General features: G+C 37.6%; 1 protein-coding gene across 2 annotated transcripts in view; it reads left to right on the top strand.

Moving 5' to 3' along the window:
* camkmt (calmodulin-lysine N-methyltransferase) overlaps window positions 1–16,878 on the top strand; it is a 260,843-nt gene that overhangs the window by 208,049 nt on the left and 35,916 nt on the right. For both annotated transcript variants that reach the window (XR_012389177.1, XM_005156577.5), the window contains exons 7-8: window positions 9,140–9,206; window positions 10,213–10,287. Coding sequence is in view for 1 of the 2 variants with exons in the window: in XM_005156577.5 (XP_005156634.1) it covers window positions 9,140–9,206; window positions 10,213–10,287 (142 nt within the window). In the remaining variant the exon portion in view is untranslated. The remainder of the gene's footprint in view (window positions 1–9,139; window positions 9,207–10,212; window positions 10,288–16,878) is intronic.

Below are 16,878 nucleotides of genomic sequence, written 5' to 3'. Positions count from 1 at the left end.
AATGTAAGAATGCACAGATCTATGTGAATGAATGAATGAAGCATTCGACTACTTTAGTAACTGTTTGTGCACATTTAAGAGAAAATTTGTTGTGTTTAAAATAAAACACGCAGGACAGAGCAAAAAAAATAAATGAAAAAAAAGAAGCACTTTTCCGACGGTCCCTTACTGAGAGCTTCACTCCACACGAGCTCTCCCGGCTAAACGCATATCTCCGGCTAAACGGAGCAGTGCTCGTAATGTCTAGCGAAAAAAGAAAAAAGAAAAAGACAGCTGTGAAACATAACAAGGTTTGTCTTTTTGTAGAAAACACACTTTAGATCTTTTTTTAGGCTAAGAGGTTTTTTAGTTATTGCCATCTATTACTGAATGTCTCAGGCATAGCATTTGCCTATACTGCCTATGTATAGAGTCTATGGGTGATTCCCAGTGTTGGATTGCAGCTGGAAGGGCATCTGCAGCATAAAAACAGCCTGATCTCACGGGAAAACATAAGTATTTTACGTTTTGTCAGTTTAGTGGCTAATTCGTATGAGTAAAAAGAAGGTGTGGCACCCAACCCCACCCCTAAACCCAACCGCCATTGGGTGATGAGCAAATCGTACTAAATTGTACGAATTAGATCATACGAATTCATACAAAATAGCCACTAAATCCAAAAGTTATGAATTGCTGTCACATTGCATTGGAAATCATATGCTAGATAAGTTGGCGGTTCATTCCGCTGTGGCAGCCCCTGATTAATAAAGGGAAGAAGCTGAAAAGACATTGAATGATTGAATAATCTAGTTTAACTATTGGTAACATGTTATGTAATCTTAAAGTACTATGGACTATCTTTAAAAGGTCTTGTGGTTAGTAATATTTTTAATTATATTTTAATAAGAAACTATTATTAAGCAATGATGAATTCTATTTATCTTAAATGAGTGATGCTTAATCATCACAAATTGGTATAAAAGGTAAAAAATTACCTATTTTTGGGGGGTTGTCCTGAATGGTTCAATATCATGTTGAGTATTGCAGTATTCCTTCCAGGTATACTTGCACTGCTATCCAAAACGTAACAACTTTGGGTTGCTCACATTACAAGATGTACTAAAAATCTATCTATTGAAAATTTTAGCATATAGATGGTGTTATAAAATTTATAAGTATAAATAATATATTTAAACAGAGCTTGACATTAACTTTTTTGATTTCCAGCCGCTGTGGCTAGTAGATTTCCAATGCTACTAGCCACTTGACATTTTCACTAGCCACAATTTTGTTGTTGTAAAAATATATTTTATATGCAAATATTTGACTTTGACATGCTTACTTGATTTAGATTTTGTGTTATTTCCACATGCCTCCTCATTCATTTAAATGGTTTTGTTTTAAATTAAATTTAAAAGAGAATTATTGCCATGTATAAAAAATATGCACAGTAATCTGTCTTGGCTAAAGGTACCAGTTAACTAAACATAAATGGAGAGTTAATCTCATATTAAAGAAATGTAAATGTAAAAAGATGAAAATGAACACATTTTAACAAAAAAAAACGTAAGCAAGAAAAAAACATACCGTGCATGATAATGAAAGTATGATCAGGCATACACAGTTAACTTTAGGCCCATTAATAATCTGTTCAAAGAATAGTTCAAGCAAAAGCAGCAACCACTGATGTTTACAAAATGATATACTATATACTATATATATGGGATAAAGAAATCTTGAGCTTTTGAAAGCAGCAGGACTGTGGTTGCACGATCTTCACTTTTTGTCCAGTCTATTTCAAAAGAACCAATCAAACCAGTTGCATTTCCTCTAGGCACAGTTGCTTCGCACAAGTAAACGGGAGCGTGCATGTTTTTTAAACAGTCGTTCGCATCACTTGTGTACGCAAGTAATCATCCTCTCATTCGGTATTCACCTGCTTTCTTTTCAACACAATTATTTTTGCCCATGCTTATTATGGAATCCTGCTTTTGAGAAAACTACAATATAAAAAAAAATATTTTTAACCAGCCAAAGTGGCTAGTGGGAACATTGTATTTGTTTGTTGTGAATACACGCCCCCTAGTGGCAAAGATTACATACAGTGTTTTTAAGTCACTTCAGAGTTATTAATAAGGCCAGACGGAATCTGCGGACGTTTTTTGCTATTCCTAGAATTTTGGTAAAAGTCTGCGGATTTCTGCAGAATTATTTTGGGAGTATTATAACTAAAACCTTAATATATGAAATAAAAAATAATGTCTTTTTAACTTTTATTTAATGTTTAAAATGCAAATCCAATTAGATTCACTTTATTTGGGAAATAAAGCAAGTTTTCCATATAATATATCTAGTAAAAGACAGAAAATATTACTTTACAAACTGCATTGTAAATCAGAATGACATTTTCACATTAGTCAATAATATTACTGAAATTAATAAAAAAACTGAATAAACATAGATTTACACACATTTACTCAAGTAAATAAACAGAATTAATGATATTCTAAAAATCTGCGGAAATCTGTGGAAAATCTGCTGAATTCTGCGCGGGCAGATTCCGGGTGGGCCTGGTTATTAGTTATGGTGTGAATACATGCAAGAAAATTGTCTGCTCGGAAATAGCGTCTTGTGGACCAAGGCCTTGTGGCTAGTTCCTATAATTCATTACATTTAACTACCCGGTGCACATCCTTTAATGATTTTATATTGAATGGTTGTCTTTTATCCTTTAACCTTCTTTACGTACAAGCCAACGTAGCCTTTGGCACCTTATTATTCCTTGTCATTTCTCCCATAGGGAACTGAATTGGAAGTTTTAAAACAATCGCAAACACAAGTTTACCTCCCCATTGCAGAATAAGGTCAATAGAAACACCACACAAGGTATTTTGTATCACTTTATTTTGCAGGAGTGCAGTCATTGATTGCTTTGGTGTGTATGTTTTCACATAATGTAGCCCTGAAAAGAAAACCGTTTCTGTCTATTTAACCCCTATTTTTCTCAGATGTTTCCTACTTCCTCACACACACATATCCAGTCAACCGTTTTTAACATGCAAAGAATACCCTTACATGCACACACACACACACCCCTCGACATATCTGAATGTGAGGCAAATCACCCAGCTGACACCCGAAACCTGCATTTAGCATGTTTAATACATATTCATGTCACTGAAGGCTACCGCTGTGTGTGTTGACTCACCTGCTCCTTGTCTCTCACCCTCACCCCCTTTCCTTCGTTCCTCTATTGACTTTCCCTTTCGCCAGGAGCGCGGATGAAGCTTAAACAGGTGACAGGGTGCAGCTCGAACCTTCTTTCTTCGCTGCCTTTCTTTGCTTTTTCTTATCCCCGCTCTCTCCGTCTCTCTCGTCTTGCAAGCGCAATCACTCAGATTAGCCACGTCGCTCGGCTTACAAAAGCAGGAAAAATGGAGACGACAGACGTGACAGAAAAACGCAGCGAAATTACTGTGCCCACGTTCGTTAGTACAACAGCCAGCACTGCCACTACAATGAGCTTTTATTGAATATCAAGACTCAAAGAACAATGGCCGTGGCATGAAATTAACACAATTCCTCATTGAGACGAGATTTGTTTAAAAGAAAATGGAGGGAAAGGGAGCAGAGCAAGACGTACTCAAAACATTGGGAGTCTGTCTCTGAACCGCTTCCTGTCATAGAGTGTGAAAGGACTGGCTGTAGGCTGATAGAGCATTAATTGGCAGTGCTTTGTTTCAGAGATCTTTCTGCCATAATAGAAAGCTAAGAGATGATCTGATGATCGGGAGAGGCCGGGGAATGACATGGTGTCTTGAGAGAACTGTGTGTGTTTTTTTCTCCTTTGTATTAGAGAATGGGATGACAGTAATGGTAACAGTTCTGGGAAACAGTAATGTTTGTCTGTATGCATTAAGTTTGCACAGTGTGTATATTCAGCTTAGTCCCTTTATTTATCAGGGGTTGCCACAGCGGAATCCAACTTATCCAGCATATGTTTTACACAGCAGATTCCTTTCCAGCCGCAAACCCAACACTGGGAAACACCCATACACTCTTGCATCCACACACATATACTATGACCAATTTAGCTTAGCCAGTTCATCTATACTACTCGTTTTTGGACTGTGGGTTAAATCGCAGCAGCCGGAGGAAACCCAAGCAAACACGAGGAGAGCATGCAAACTCCACACAGAAACACTAACCGACCAAGCCGGGGCTCATATATATATATATATATATATATATATATATATATATATATATATATATATATATATATATATATATGTATGTGTGTGTGTGTGTATGTATGTGTGTGTGTGTGTATATATATATATATATATATATATATATATATATATATATATATATATATATATATATATATATATATATATATATATATATATATATATATATGTTTGTGTGTGTGTGTGTGTGTGTGTGTGTGTGTGTGTGTGTGTGTGTGTGTGTGTGTGTCTGTGTATGTATATATATATATATATATATATATATATATACACACACAAGTAATACAATTTAAATTACATAGCTCATGATGATACTTCTGATTGATAAACAGATAAATTGATAATACATGCAAAGTGAAACCATTAGTCTGAAATACCTGAAAGAACAAAAAAAAAGTTGATATGTTATAAGGTTGTAAATAATACTTGTTTCTTGCACAGACGGATCACTTTGCTTCACAACAATACTTTTGTAAATAAATGTTAAAAAAAAAATATTGATCTGTTTGGGTTAAAATTAGGTAATCCAATAACCACTGGCTTCTTTTTTTTACATTTTTAAAAGAAGCAGCATTATTTCAGTTGAGTAAGCTACACTATTGCTACATTTTTAGTTTTTTGATTCAGTAGTTCTGTATTTATTATGGATGTATTTTCTCATTTATTTTAGTTCTTTTTATGTTACACAGTTGAAGTCAGAATTATTAGCCGCCTTTGAATTTTTTTTTTCTTTTTTATATATTTCCCAAATGAAGAACAGAGCAAATAATTTTTCACAGTATGTCAGATAATATTTTTTCTTCTTGTTTATTTTCTTTTGGCTAGAATAAAAGCAGTTTTTAATTTTTTAAACGGCATGTTAAGGAAAAAATTGTTAGCCCCTTTAAGCTAAATTGTTTTTTGATAGTCTACAGAACAAACCATCATTATACAAAAACTTGCTTAATTACCCTAACCTGTTTAGTTAACCTAGTTAACTAATTAACCTAATCTAATTAACCTAGTTAAGCCTTTAAATATCACTTTAAGCTATATAAAAGTGTCTTCAAAAATATCCAGTAAAATATTATTTACTGTCATCATAGCAAAGATAAAATAAATCAGTTATTAGAAAGTATGTTAGTTAGTAATTATGAAATTAATAGTTATTAAAACTATTGTGTTTAGAAATGTGTTGAAAAAATGCTCTCCCTTAAACAGAAATTGGGGGAAAAAATAAACAGTAATAATTCAGTGGGGCTAATAATTCTGACTGTATTTTGTTTGTTTTAATATTTTTTTATTTTAATCTTATATAATACTTTTATAATTATTAGGTAAGTTTATTCCAGTTTGTTTTTTTTTATTCTAATTTGTGTGCGTAAGTGCGATTGTGCGACCCACTACGCCACCGTGCTGCCTTCATCCTACTACACTATGTCCTTAAACCAATGTTAGTGAGTATCCTAAATTATCTAGCCTGTTTACTTTCTCTGCAACCATTTAAGAGTTTCCTTGGTTGTGTTTTGGATCATTGTTTTGCATAAAGGGCACCTATGGTAAAAAAAAAATCTACTTTTCAAGCTGTTTGGACAGACATGTGTGTAGGTATAGTGTATAGGCGGTCATATTGGGGTGATAAACACAGAGTCCTTTTTTTTTCAATATAACAACATAAAAACAGTGGACCAATTAGAGCGGTTTTCAGACCGACTGCAACTTGACGTAGGAGTGCGGTCCCCCCGCCCACCAAATTGATTGACAGCTGTGTAACATGTCCTGGTAGTCACGTGTATAATCATATCAACAAGAGAAGATGAGTGCAAAGCAACCGGGAATAAAAGGTCTGTTCAGTTTGCTATGATCATCAATCGTCATCAAATGTGATCAAGAGTGAGTTTCACAAGTTTAAATTGTTTTAAAACAGTGCATGTGTGTAATGAATTACAGCGATTTACTTCAGCTTTACTTCATCAGCACAGCCGCGTGTTTGAACAACTATGAAAGAAGACGCTTCAATCCCAGTTTGTGGACGTTAAATCAGGTTTATTTTGTACACTAAAATAACAGATATCCACACAGCAGTGGAGATTAAACTGAACCTTGTCACATTTGCGTGCAAAAAGAGTGCAAAGCTAAACGCATGCTGTCTGTATGTATGTGTGTATCGTGTCCTGGCTGGGTATGTGTGTGTGTGTGTGTCTGTGTGTGTCTGTTTGTGAGCGTGTGAACTTTGTAACTTATCGTTGTAACTTAACACAGCAAATGCATCAAATACTCATTGGTAAAATTAGGGCACGCAGAAAGGCACGTAAAAGCGGTGGGCAAGGACGACTAGCTTTAATGTGCAGTACATCAAAACCGTCACCCAGTGCAAAAATGTATAAAACAGAATCTTATAAAAGGTATTCTAAAAAATATGATGGTTGTTTTGAGCTGAAACTTTACAGACACATTCTGGAGACACAAAAGATTCATAATAAATCTGAAAAAAGGGGTAACCTAGGTGCCCTTTCAATGTCCACCCCGGTTTCATCTTCATCATCCTGATAATGTAGATATAGTACTAAAGCAGCTTATATTAATTTACAATGACGAAGGGCAGAGGGTTGCTTTCTTTGGCTGTTTGCAACATCCGGGAAAAAATTCAAGTTAACAGCACACTTAGAAATATGTTTTCTGAGAAAAATGTTGATGTGTTCAATACTTATTTTCCCCACTGTGTGTGTGTGTGTGTGTGTGTGTGTGTGTGTGTGTGTGTGTGTGTGTGTATATATATATATATATATATATATATATATATATATATATATATATATATATATATATACTTTCAAAAATCATTTAATGAATCACAAAGGACCACAGTTTCAACTAAAAATCTTCTGCAATTTTTTTACTGAATAATTTACAACTTGGAAGCCTGAGGGTGAATAAAATAAAAAATCTCCTTAAGCAGTAGTGCTGAAATTTCATAAGACATTCAGTGTCCAGGTGTTAATCAGGAAGTTTATTTTGGATGATATTGTCTCTGGGGCCAGCGCTGACCTCTCCCCCAGTGCTTTTTTCCTGATGGGATTACAGTGTAAGCTTTCCACTCTCTCCAGTGTAACGCGTGCACCCAGCCTTTCATCCAGGGATTTGCCCTCCATCCCTGCACTATAGATTGGATTTGCTACGGTTGTTTTCCATGGAGCGAAAGAGAAAGCGGGGCCAAAAAAGCGAGAAATCGTAATTGAATTAGTTTAAAACTGTCGAAGGGTCTATTCATAGATGCACTGACATCAATCCCGCAGTATAACCACAATGAGTGGAGGCCCATCTGAGGAGATGGCCGCAGGTTAAAAGCCTCCCTATTGATTACCTATGGTGATTCTTTGCATGAGTTGGTTTGGCGCTCAGTGGTAATCTGAGGATGAGGTGAGGTGTGGAGAGAGAAGCAAACGGACTGTCTGAGTTGACGTTATATGAGAGGGCCTGAAATGATGGAGATATCTAAACAAGGAAACAGTAATCTCACCTATGTCTCTGATGTAGCTCAGATAGACAGACTGACAGACAGACAGACAGAAACTGCTGATTAACTGAGATTTTGACGCACAACCATCTCTAGGGTTAACAGAGAATGGTCTGAAAAAGATAAAATATCCAGTGAACAGCAGTTTTGTGGGCAAAAATGCCTTGTTGATGCCAGAGGTCAGAGGAGAATGGCCAGACTGGTTCGAGCAGATAGAAAGGCAACAGTAACTGAAATAATTGCTTGTTACAACCGAGGTATGCAGAAGAGCATCTCTAAACGCACAACACGTCCCACCTTGAGGCAGATGGTCTACAGCACAGCAGAAGACCACATGGGGTGCCACTCCTGTAAGCTAAGAGCAGGAATCTGAGTCTACAAATCGCACAGGCTCACCAAAACTGCACAATAGATGATTGAAAAAATGTTGCCTGGTCTGATGAGTCTCGATTTCTGCTGCAATTTTCAGATGGTAGGGTCAGAATTTGCCATCAGCAACATGAAAGCATGAATCCATCCTGCCTTGTGGTGGTGGTGGTGTTATGGTGTGGGGGATATTTTCTTGGCACACTTTGGGCCCATTATTACCAATTGAGCATCATGTCAACGCCACAGCCAATACCTGAGTATTGTTGCTGACCATATCCATCCCTTAATGACCACATCTTCCCTGTCCATGTCATGAAGCTCAAATCACCTCAAACTGGTTTCTTGAACATGACAATGGGTTCATGTACTCAAATGGCCTCCACAGTCACCAGAACACAATTCAATAGAGCAACTTGGATTTGATGTAACGGGAAATTCGCATCATGGATGTGCAGCTGACAAATCTGCCTCAACTGCATGATTCTATTATGTCAATATGATCAAAATCTCTTGAGGAATATTTCCAGTATCTTGTTGAATCGATGTCACGAAGGATTAAGGCAGTTCTGAAGGGAAAAGTAGGCTCAACCGGGTACTAGTAAAGTGAACCTAATAAAGTGTGAGTGTAGATAGATGTGAGTGTGTAGATGGATGGATAGATGGATGAATTGATTGATTGATTGATTGATTGATTGATTGATTGATTGATTGATTGATTGATTGATTGATTGATTGATTGATTTGAATTGAGTACTGAAGGAGAAGCAGCCACCAAATATCAGGCAAAACCACCAAGACTTTTATTATGTGTGTCTGTCTGTGTGTTTATAAAAAATCTAACCAATCAGCACCCAGAACTATCCAATGTATAATATATTAAGTTTGTTCCTGAGCTATTACTACAAAAACTAAGAAATAATGTGCAGTGTAGGGTTCAAATATTCAACTCCTAGTAAGTATATCCATCTTCGTGTTGTAAATGTTTGCATTCTTTAGTTAATTACAAAGCAGTGTTGTGTTTCTTGACCAAGATTTTTAGATGTGCGCAGCGTAATTGAGAGAAACAGACGAGAAGGGCTCTTCCTGTCTACCAACGTGTCAAGCAGGTAAGACATCTTTCTCGCACCTCCCCACATATTGCTTTTACATTTGAGCCATATGAAGTCCATCTCTTATGTCAATACAAATTCAAGTGTTATTATTCGCTCAACGTGCATATTCGAGCACGCCATGAAGTATAGGAAAGTGTGTTTGGGTAAAGTGGCGTTTACAGCACTTGTGTTCAGGACATAATAGTGTCAATAAGTAGGCAAAAGCGAGGTCGCAAGGCTCCGTGTCACTCTCTGAACCCAGTTGGCCCGATAACAAGGTATCGGCAGCCTGTGGAGCGAGCGCCGCGCTCTCAAACACACAGAGATGTATCCAGGCGGAGCGATGATGAGCCACTCTCCGTGATTGAACGCCCTCATCTAGAAAACTCACTCACATACACACACATACACACACACACGCTAACACCCTTCTCTCACATTTGCCAAAACACAGCTCATCCACTGCGCACACCATCACGCAAATGCATTATCACCTAAAAAGTAATTTTGGCACTCAGTGATCTAACCACTCTCTCCCCCTCTCGTCTGCTCTCCTCTCTGTTGCTCCGCACACGTCCCCCTCCCTGTGTATTTACACTGGGCTGATGAAGTGAAAGAGTAAACGTATAATTAGCCTGCATTACTTTGATTGTTTTCTTTAGAGATTAGGCTTCCTGTCAGAGCGCGCGGTTTGAGTGGGGTGAAGGTCGCGTGTGATTGGTTGAGGGAGGGGGGGGGAGTGGATTCGCTTTCTCAAGTCAGTGAATAAGCAGCACGGACCCCCGCTGAGAGAGGAGATTGTATTTCCACAAGACGTAATTTTTGTTTACTGACTGTTAATAATGGCTAATTAATAATCAGATTTGCTTGCCTGGAAACCGGCCCCAGCACTTAAAGAAAAGAGAGAAGACGATTGCCGCTAGACAAGCGGCGCAAGAAATGAAACGAGTGTCAGGTGAGGGGTGAGTGATAAATTGGGCAAGAGGGTTTGTATGACGAAGGTTTTGTCTTTTTTTTTCAGGGTGGTGAGATGGGACAATGAGGCTGATGTGTCTTCTTTGGAAAGTCGCTTTGACGTGGTGATGTGCGCTGACTGGTAGGTTAAGCTTTTTGTTGAACTGTCAGTTTTTCCGAGATGACACTTGCACACAATTGTGCATCGAACGAGCCCAAACCTGATCCACCTGGTCCAAATCTCTCCAAACCAGCAGTCCTCGCAGCTATTACAAAATAAATATCATATCTCACACTTTAGTAGCATCTCCAGCCACAATATGTCTACACCCTCATTGAAAGTGTGCACCTTGTGTCCCGGTGATGTGCCATTAATATTCCTGCGCCCGTAACGCTTATCAGATGGCAGCCATCAGCTTGCGGATGGCATTGCATTATTTCCCCTCCGCCAGCTCCGCCAGGCATTTCCATTTTTCAGAAATTGCCTCTTTTTCATGCTTGGCGTCCCAGCAAATGGATGTCTTAGGCAAATTGCAAATAATTATGCCTGTGCAAGGAGAGGAAGAGAGAGAGAGAGAGATTGTGGAGCAATACAAACATTTCAATTAGCCAGGTCTGAACATGTGGAACCATTGTTTTGTTTTGTTTTTCTTCAATTGTGCGTCTGTGTAAATTTAATGTTGCACGGGTGTGTGTGTGCATTACACTAGTCTTCTTTATGCTCATTTGGATGTAAATTTTTACTACTGGTACATTTAGATTTTATTATGTAATGCACATGGTTTTGATGTTACCTGAGGATAGCTGGGATGGTTTGGGAACTCCTGCATTATATTTGATTTATATTTAAGTGCTAACTTAGTTGTTAAGCTATGATTTACACAGAAATTAAAGTTCTGACATAATTTAGGGCCTTTTTATACCTGATAAACAGAAACAATTTAAGGAACAATTAATAATAACTTGACTTTTAGTTGATCATTTGGTATCAAAAGTGGCTTATATGAAAGGCAAATGCCTTCAGATTATACTTATTTTGCCAAAATAAACTACGATCATGCCTTGATGTTTAATTATATAATTAGGACAGTAATTTCTGACTTTGATTAGACAAAAGCCTTGTCACTTAACAGAAATAATGTACAGTATAGAATATAAATTCATGGTGCAGTGGGAAATGAATTAATGTCGCAAATGACGACTGCATCCAAACATCTCTCCAATGACTCAAATAACTTATTAATGAAGTCATCTGGAATGGCAAACAAAGCATTGTTGCAGGACTCCCAGAGTTCATCAAGATTTTTTGGATTCACCTTTAATACCTCCTCTTTCATCTTACCCGAGGCATGCTCAATAATGTTCATGTCTGGTGACTGGGCTGACCAATCCTGGAGCTCCTTGACCTTTTTTGCTTTCAGGAATGTTGATGTGAAGGCTTGGTTATAAGAATAAACCGTATCCTGCTTAAGAATTTGCCCTGTCCTGTGGTTTATAGTGTAATGGGCAGCACAAATGTCTTGACACCTCAGGCTGTTGATGTTATAGTCCACTCTGCAGATCTCTTGCATGCCCCCATACTGAATGTAACCCCAAACCATGATTTTTCCTTTACCAAACTTGATTGAGAATCTTGGGTCCATGTGGGTTTCAACAGGTCTTCTGCAGTGTTTGTGGTGAGTAAGATGCAGTTCAACAGATAATGCATTGGAAAAATCTGCCTTCTGCCACTTTTCTAAATGATCATCTAGAAGTTGAGTTATTATTTGTTGCTCTTACAACTGGCATTAACAACAAGACTTTTGTCTGGTAGTGGCTTTTTTTTTGGCTTAAAACAATCTGGTTTATGGAGTTGTGTAAGTAGGCAGGTTTACACAAGGCAACACCAGAACCATCGAAGCAGTGATTTTGACCTCTTAAATATTTTGTAATTTAATAACTTTGTTAAAATAAAACCCATAAAACTATAGTAGCCTGGCTTTTCCTAGGCGTGTCTTTCATTCCTTATGCATCATGCATTTTAGCATCTGCTTCTTTTTCTCTGTGCCTCTGTTAGCAACTTATTGCTAACACAAATATGCAGTCTGATTGCAAAAATGGAACTTTCAAACTTGTATTTACATTTACATTTAGTCATTTAGCAGACGCTTTTATCCAAAGCGACTTACAAATGAGGACAAGCAATTTACACAACTATAAGAGCAACAATGAATAAGTGCTGTAGGGTATGTAAAGTGTAAGAAGCAAAAGCATTATATATATATATATATATATATATATATATATATATATATATATATATATATATATATATATATATATTATTTTTTTATTTTTTTTTTTTTTTTTGGTAGTACAGTTAGCGGTGGAGCCAGAGAGGGAATTGCAGATTAGGAAGGGAAGTGGAGACTAAATAGTTGAGTTTTTAGTCGTTTCTTAAAAACAGCGAGTGACTCTGCCATTCTGATGCAGTTAGGGAGTTCATTCCACCAACTGGTCAAATTGAAAGCGAGAGTTCGGGAAAGTGATTTCTTCCCTCTTTGGGATGGAACCACGAGGCGACGTTCATTCACAGAACGAAAGTTTCTGGAGGGCACATACATCTGCAGAAGTAAGAGCAGATAAGAAGGAGCGCAGCCAGAAGTCGCTTTGCAAGCAAACATCAGAGCTTTGAATTTGATGTGAGCAGCAACTAGCAGCCAGTGCAAACGGATGAGTAGCAAAAACATTTCAAAAACATTTTCTCTGTGATGGAAAAAAATGTGCTCTCTCTTTTGCCAAAAAACGTCATGTAAGAACCTTTGGAGGTAGTAAATCTTACACAATTATAGGATATAACAAAAAATATTTTTAGGGTTTATTATAGTACAATATGATGACAAGCATGCACAGCTTAATTCTAAAACCTCAGTAGAAGCTTTGAATGTTATTATAAGGTGAAAAAGACATTTATATTAAAGGTCAGATTGATCGCTATAGTCATTCTACTAGTTATATAAGTAGTTCCAGTATTAAGCATATTGGAAATATTTTAATTTGCTCTTTTTGTAGAAAAATATGACAACACGAAGACATGAGTAAAAACCTTGTTTTCGTAATTTCTTGCTCCATGCATAGCCACATACAGAAGAGTTTGAGTCGTTTTTAAATACATCAGAACAACCAAAAGTTAACAATTACCAATATTTTTTTAAATGCATTTGACTAAGATGATTCAGTTGTTTAATGCAGTTGTTACTTCTATAAATTACTAAACAATGTGAGTACAGAGCAAAATTACTGACAACCAAAATTACCAGCAGTGTGTCATATCGGTTTGAAATTACATCAGGATGACTAAATGATGATAATTTTGGGATGAACTTCTCATGTTAAAATTTGTTCCTCTAGTGTAATATTTGTCAGTGTTTTAGGTAATAATAGTACCTCTACCTGTTTAATGCACCAAAAATGACCAAAAAATCCAGCATATTATTAGTCAGATTATATTAGTACACCAGATTCTATTTAAAAAATCCCTGCTCTCATTACGTGAGTCATAATAACCCTAATTAGTGCTGTAATTATACATATTTTTAAATCATATATACATTTTCCTTATTAAACAATTTTTTTGTGACGCCAATATAGTTTATTACATTGTTATTACACTGTTATAAGCGCAGCTCTAAACAGGATGTTCTTTGGCATTGTCTCTATCTAGCACAAAGTGGTGAGGCTGATGGAGGCGGGGAATAATGATACCTGTGTGTTCTCTGGCGATGATCACTAAAGCCTGGCACAGCCTACTATTATTCTAATGTCAGACAAATGGCAGCTAATACGCAGGTAAAATGTGCAGCAGAGGGCCAGCATGAGATTGATTTGTGTGTAGTAAGGAGATACTGCATTCGTGTGTGTGTGTGTGTGAGCGAGGGAGAGAGTGGAAGAACGTATGTGAGGATGAATCATGCCGCGTTGGCTGTCCCCCCGTTGCTTGCACCGGCAACTCATCTGTAATTGCCGTCGTCAGGAGAGTGATCGCTCGGCGATTAACGAACATAGCCATGCTGACGATCACCTGCGAAAAGGTCAACAGCCACACTTCTGCTCCGATTAATTATAGTCTTTCAGACAATCGTCAAGAAAGGCAGGACATAATGCGGCGGCGCTCACGCTAGGAGGAAAGAGAGAGAGATGTAGCTGCGGCTATGATAGCAAAAGGTTCTTCCAAAAGACAGCCCTCTCTTTCACCTCGTCTTTGTCTTCACAAGACTATGCTATTCTTGTCTGAAAACTGTGTTTTGTAGCTATGCTAAGAGTTGGCAAAAGCTTGAAATTAGCACTTAAGGCGCACAGCTCTTTACTTGACTTTAGCAGCTTTGTTTAAAGTGATATTTCCACACAAACTGAGTGGGTAAAGGAGGGATTTGCTATTTTAACCACAAGTTTTATGTGTTTCTTAGCATTTGGACTGTTCACAGTGTACACTCACCTGTCACTTTATTTGGTACACTTTACTAGGACCAGGTTGGACCCATTTTGCCTTCAGAACTGCCTAAATCCTTGTGGCATAGATTCAACAAGGAACTGGAAGTATTCCTTAAAGATTTTGGTCCATGTTGACATGATAGCATCACGCACTTGCTGCAGATTTCTCGGCTGTGCATCAATGATGGGAATCTCCCATTCCATCACATCCCAAAGGTTCTCTATTGGCTTGAGATCTGGTGACTGTGGGGGCCATTTGAGAACAGTGAATTTATTGTCATGTGCAAGAAACCAGTCTGAGATGATTCGCGCTTTATGATATGATGCGTTATCCTGCTGGAAAGAACCATCAAAAGATGGGTACACTGTGGTCATAAAGAGATGGATATGGTCAGCAACAATACTCAGGTAACGACATATTGCTCACAGATAAGCAAGACTCAGCAACTAGTGTGTGTGTGTGTGTGTCTCTGCTGCTTTTAAAGTCCATGTAATCAGTTATGACCAGCTTCAGCTCTGTATGTTGGCAATCAGCGGAAAACCGGAGCAAGTGTGAGTGTGTGGTGCATGACAGTACTTGTAATCCATATGGTGACAGATTTGTAGTCCTGAGTGAAAAGGAATGATTCCCAGTGATCTACAAGCCTGGATCACTGGTGATTGTGAAACTACTATTCATTCATTCGTTTTCTTTTCGGCTTAGTCCCTTTATTAATCTGGAGTTGCCACAGCAGAATGAACTGCCAACTTGTCCATATGCTATGTTTTAGATAGCGGATGCCCTTCCAGCTGCAACCCATCACTGGGATACATCTATACACACCCATTCACACTCATACACTACGGACAATTCTTCTACCCAATTCACCAGTACCGCATGACTTTGGACTTGTGGGGGAAACCTGCGCACTCAAAGGAAACTCACGTGAATGAGGGGAGAACATGCAAACTCCACACAGAAATGCCAACTGACCCAGCCGAGGCTCGAACCAGCATCCTTCTTGCTGTGAGGCAACAGCACTACCTACTGCATTGCCCGTGAAACTAATATTAATAATAATAATTATTATTATTATTATTATTGAAGCAACACGGTGGCTCAGTGGTTAGCACTGTCGATTCACTGCAAGAAATGTCTCTGGTTCGAGTCCCTGCTGGATCAGTTGGCCATTTCTGAATAAACAAAATTAGCCATAGTATATGTGTGAATGAGTGTGTATGGATGTTTCCCAATATTAGGTTACAGCTAGCCAGGCATTGCTGTGTAAAACATATTCTGGATGAGTTGGCGGTTCATTTCACTGTGGCAACCCCTGATGAATAAAAGGACTAAGCACAAGGTAAATTAATAATTGAATTATTATTATTATTATTTATTTATTTTATTTTTTTTATTTATTTATTTATTTTTTTTGCCTTCACATTGAATGTACCTGACACTTTCTAAGACTCATAGACATAGCGTATGTATGAACAGTATATGTGTAAATATGACTTTTTTTTTTTTTTTTAGTTTTAAATAGAACAAGTGTACCCATTCATTTTAAGCTGCCTTTCTATAGCAACTACATATAAACATGCTTGCAGGGAGTCTGTTTTAAAGTGCTACGGAATGGCAATCTGGTAGAAAAAGAAACATGCTAGCCCAACACTTAGATTTTTGATCTGAATGGCAGTAACAGTAGGCTTGGGTCAAGTATGCGAAAAGAACAGTCAGCCGTGATCCATTAGAAGTGAATCAGCATGTGAATCTCCATACTGCATGAGAGTGAGATGCCCTTTGGTCCCTCAGGTATAAACCTTCATGCCTGTTGAATTGGCTAGACAACAGTTTATTAAGATATTTGTTGATGTGAGGTGAAACATCTTTATTCAAACATTGCTGTCTATAAAACGGCAGTTGTTGTGTATTGTAATGTCCATCAGCCACAGAATCAAAAATTAGAGCGTTTGGCTTTTAATGTTCTCTGGGTTTTATGGTTGGACTGCTTTACAGTACATACACATGGACCATAGAAGGTATTACCACACTGTGATTTAGGCAGCCGGTGTGAAGTCAGCGATGATTGACTCACTGAGAGAGCTTGGCACTGTGACTTCTTTTAAGCTTCCTGTGTGTGAATGCCAAGATAAAGGCTTTTGTGCATGTTTTTTTTTTTTTTTTTTTTTTGGTTTGTTTTTAAAAAGTTACTTTCCTATGTATAAAACGTATAGGTGCTCTGTTAATATATATATTCAACATTTTTATGAAATACAGTTACAA

The sequence above is a fragment of the Danio rerio genome, chromosome 13 (assembly GCF_049306965.1).
Source record: "Danio rerio strain Tuebingen ecotype United States chromosome 13, GRCz12tu, whole genome shotgun sequence".
NCBI lineage: Eukaryota > Metazoa > Chordata > Actinopteri > Cypriniformes > Danionidae > Danio > Danio rerio.
Note: the sequence above shows the minus strand (reverse complement) of the source record. Positions and strands in the feature narration are given on the sequence as shown.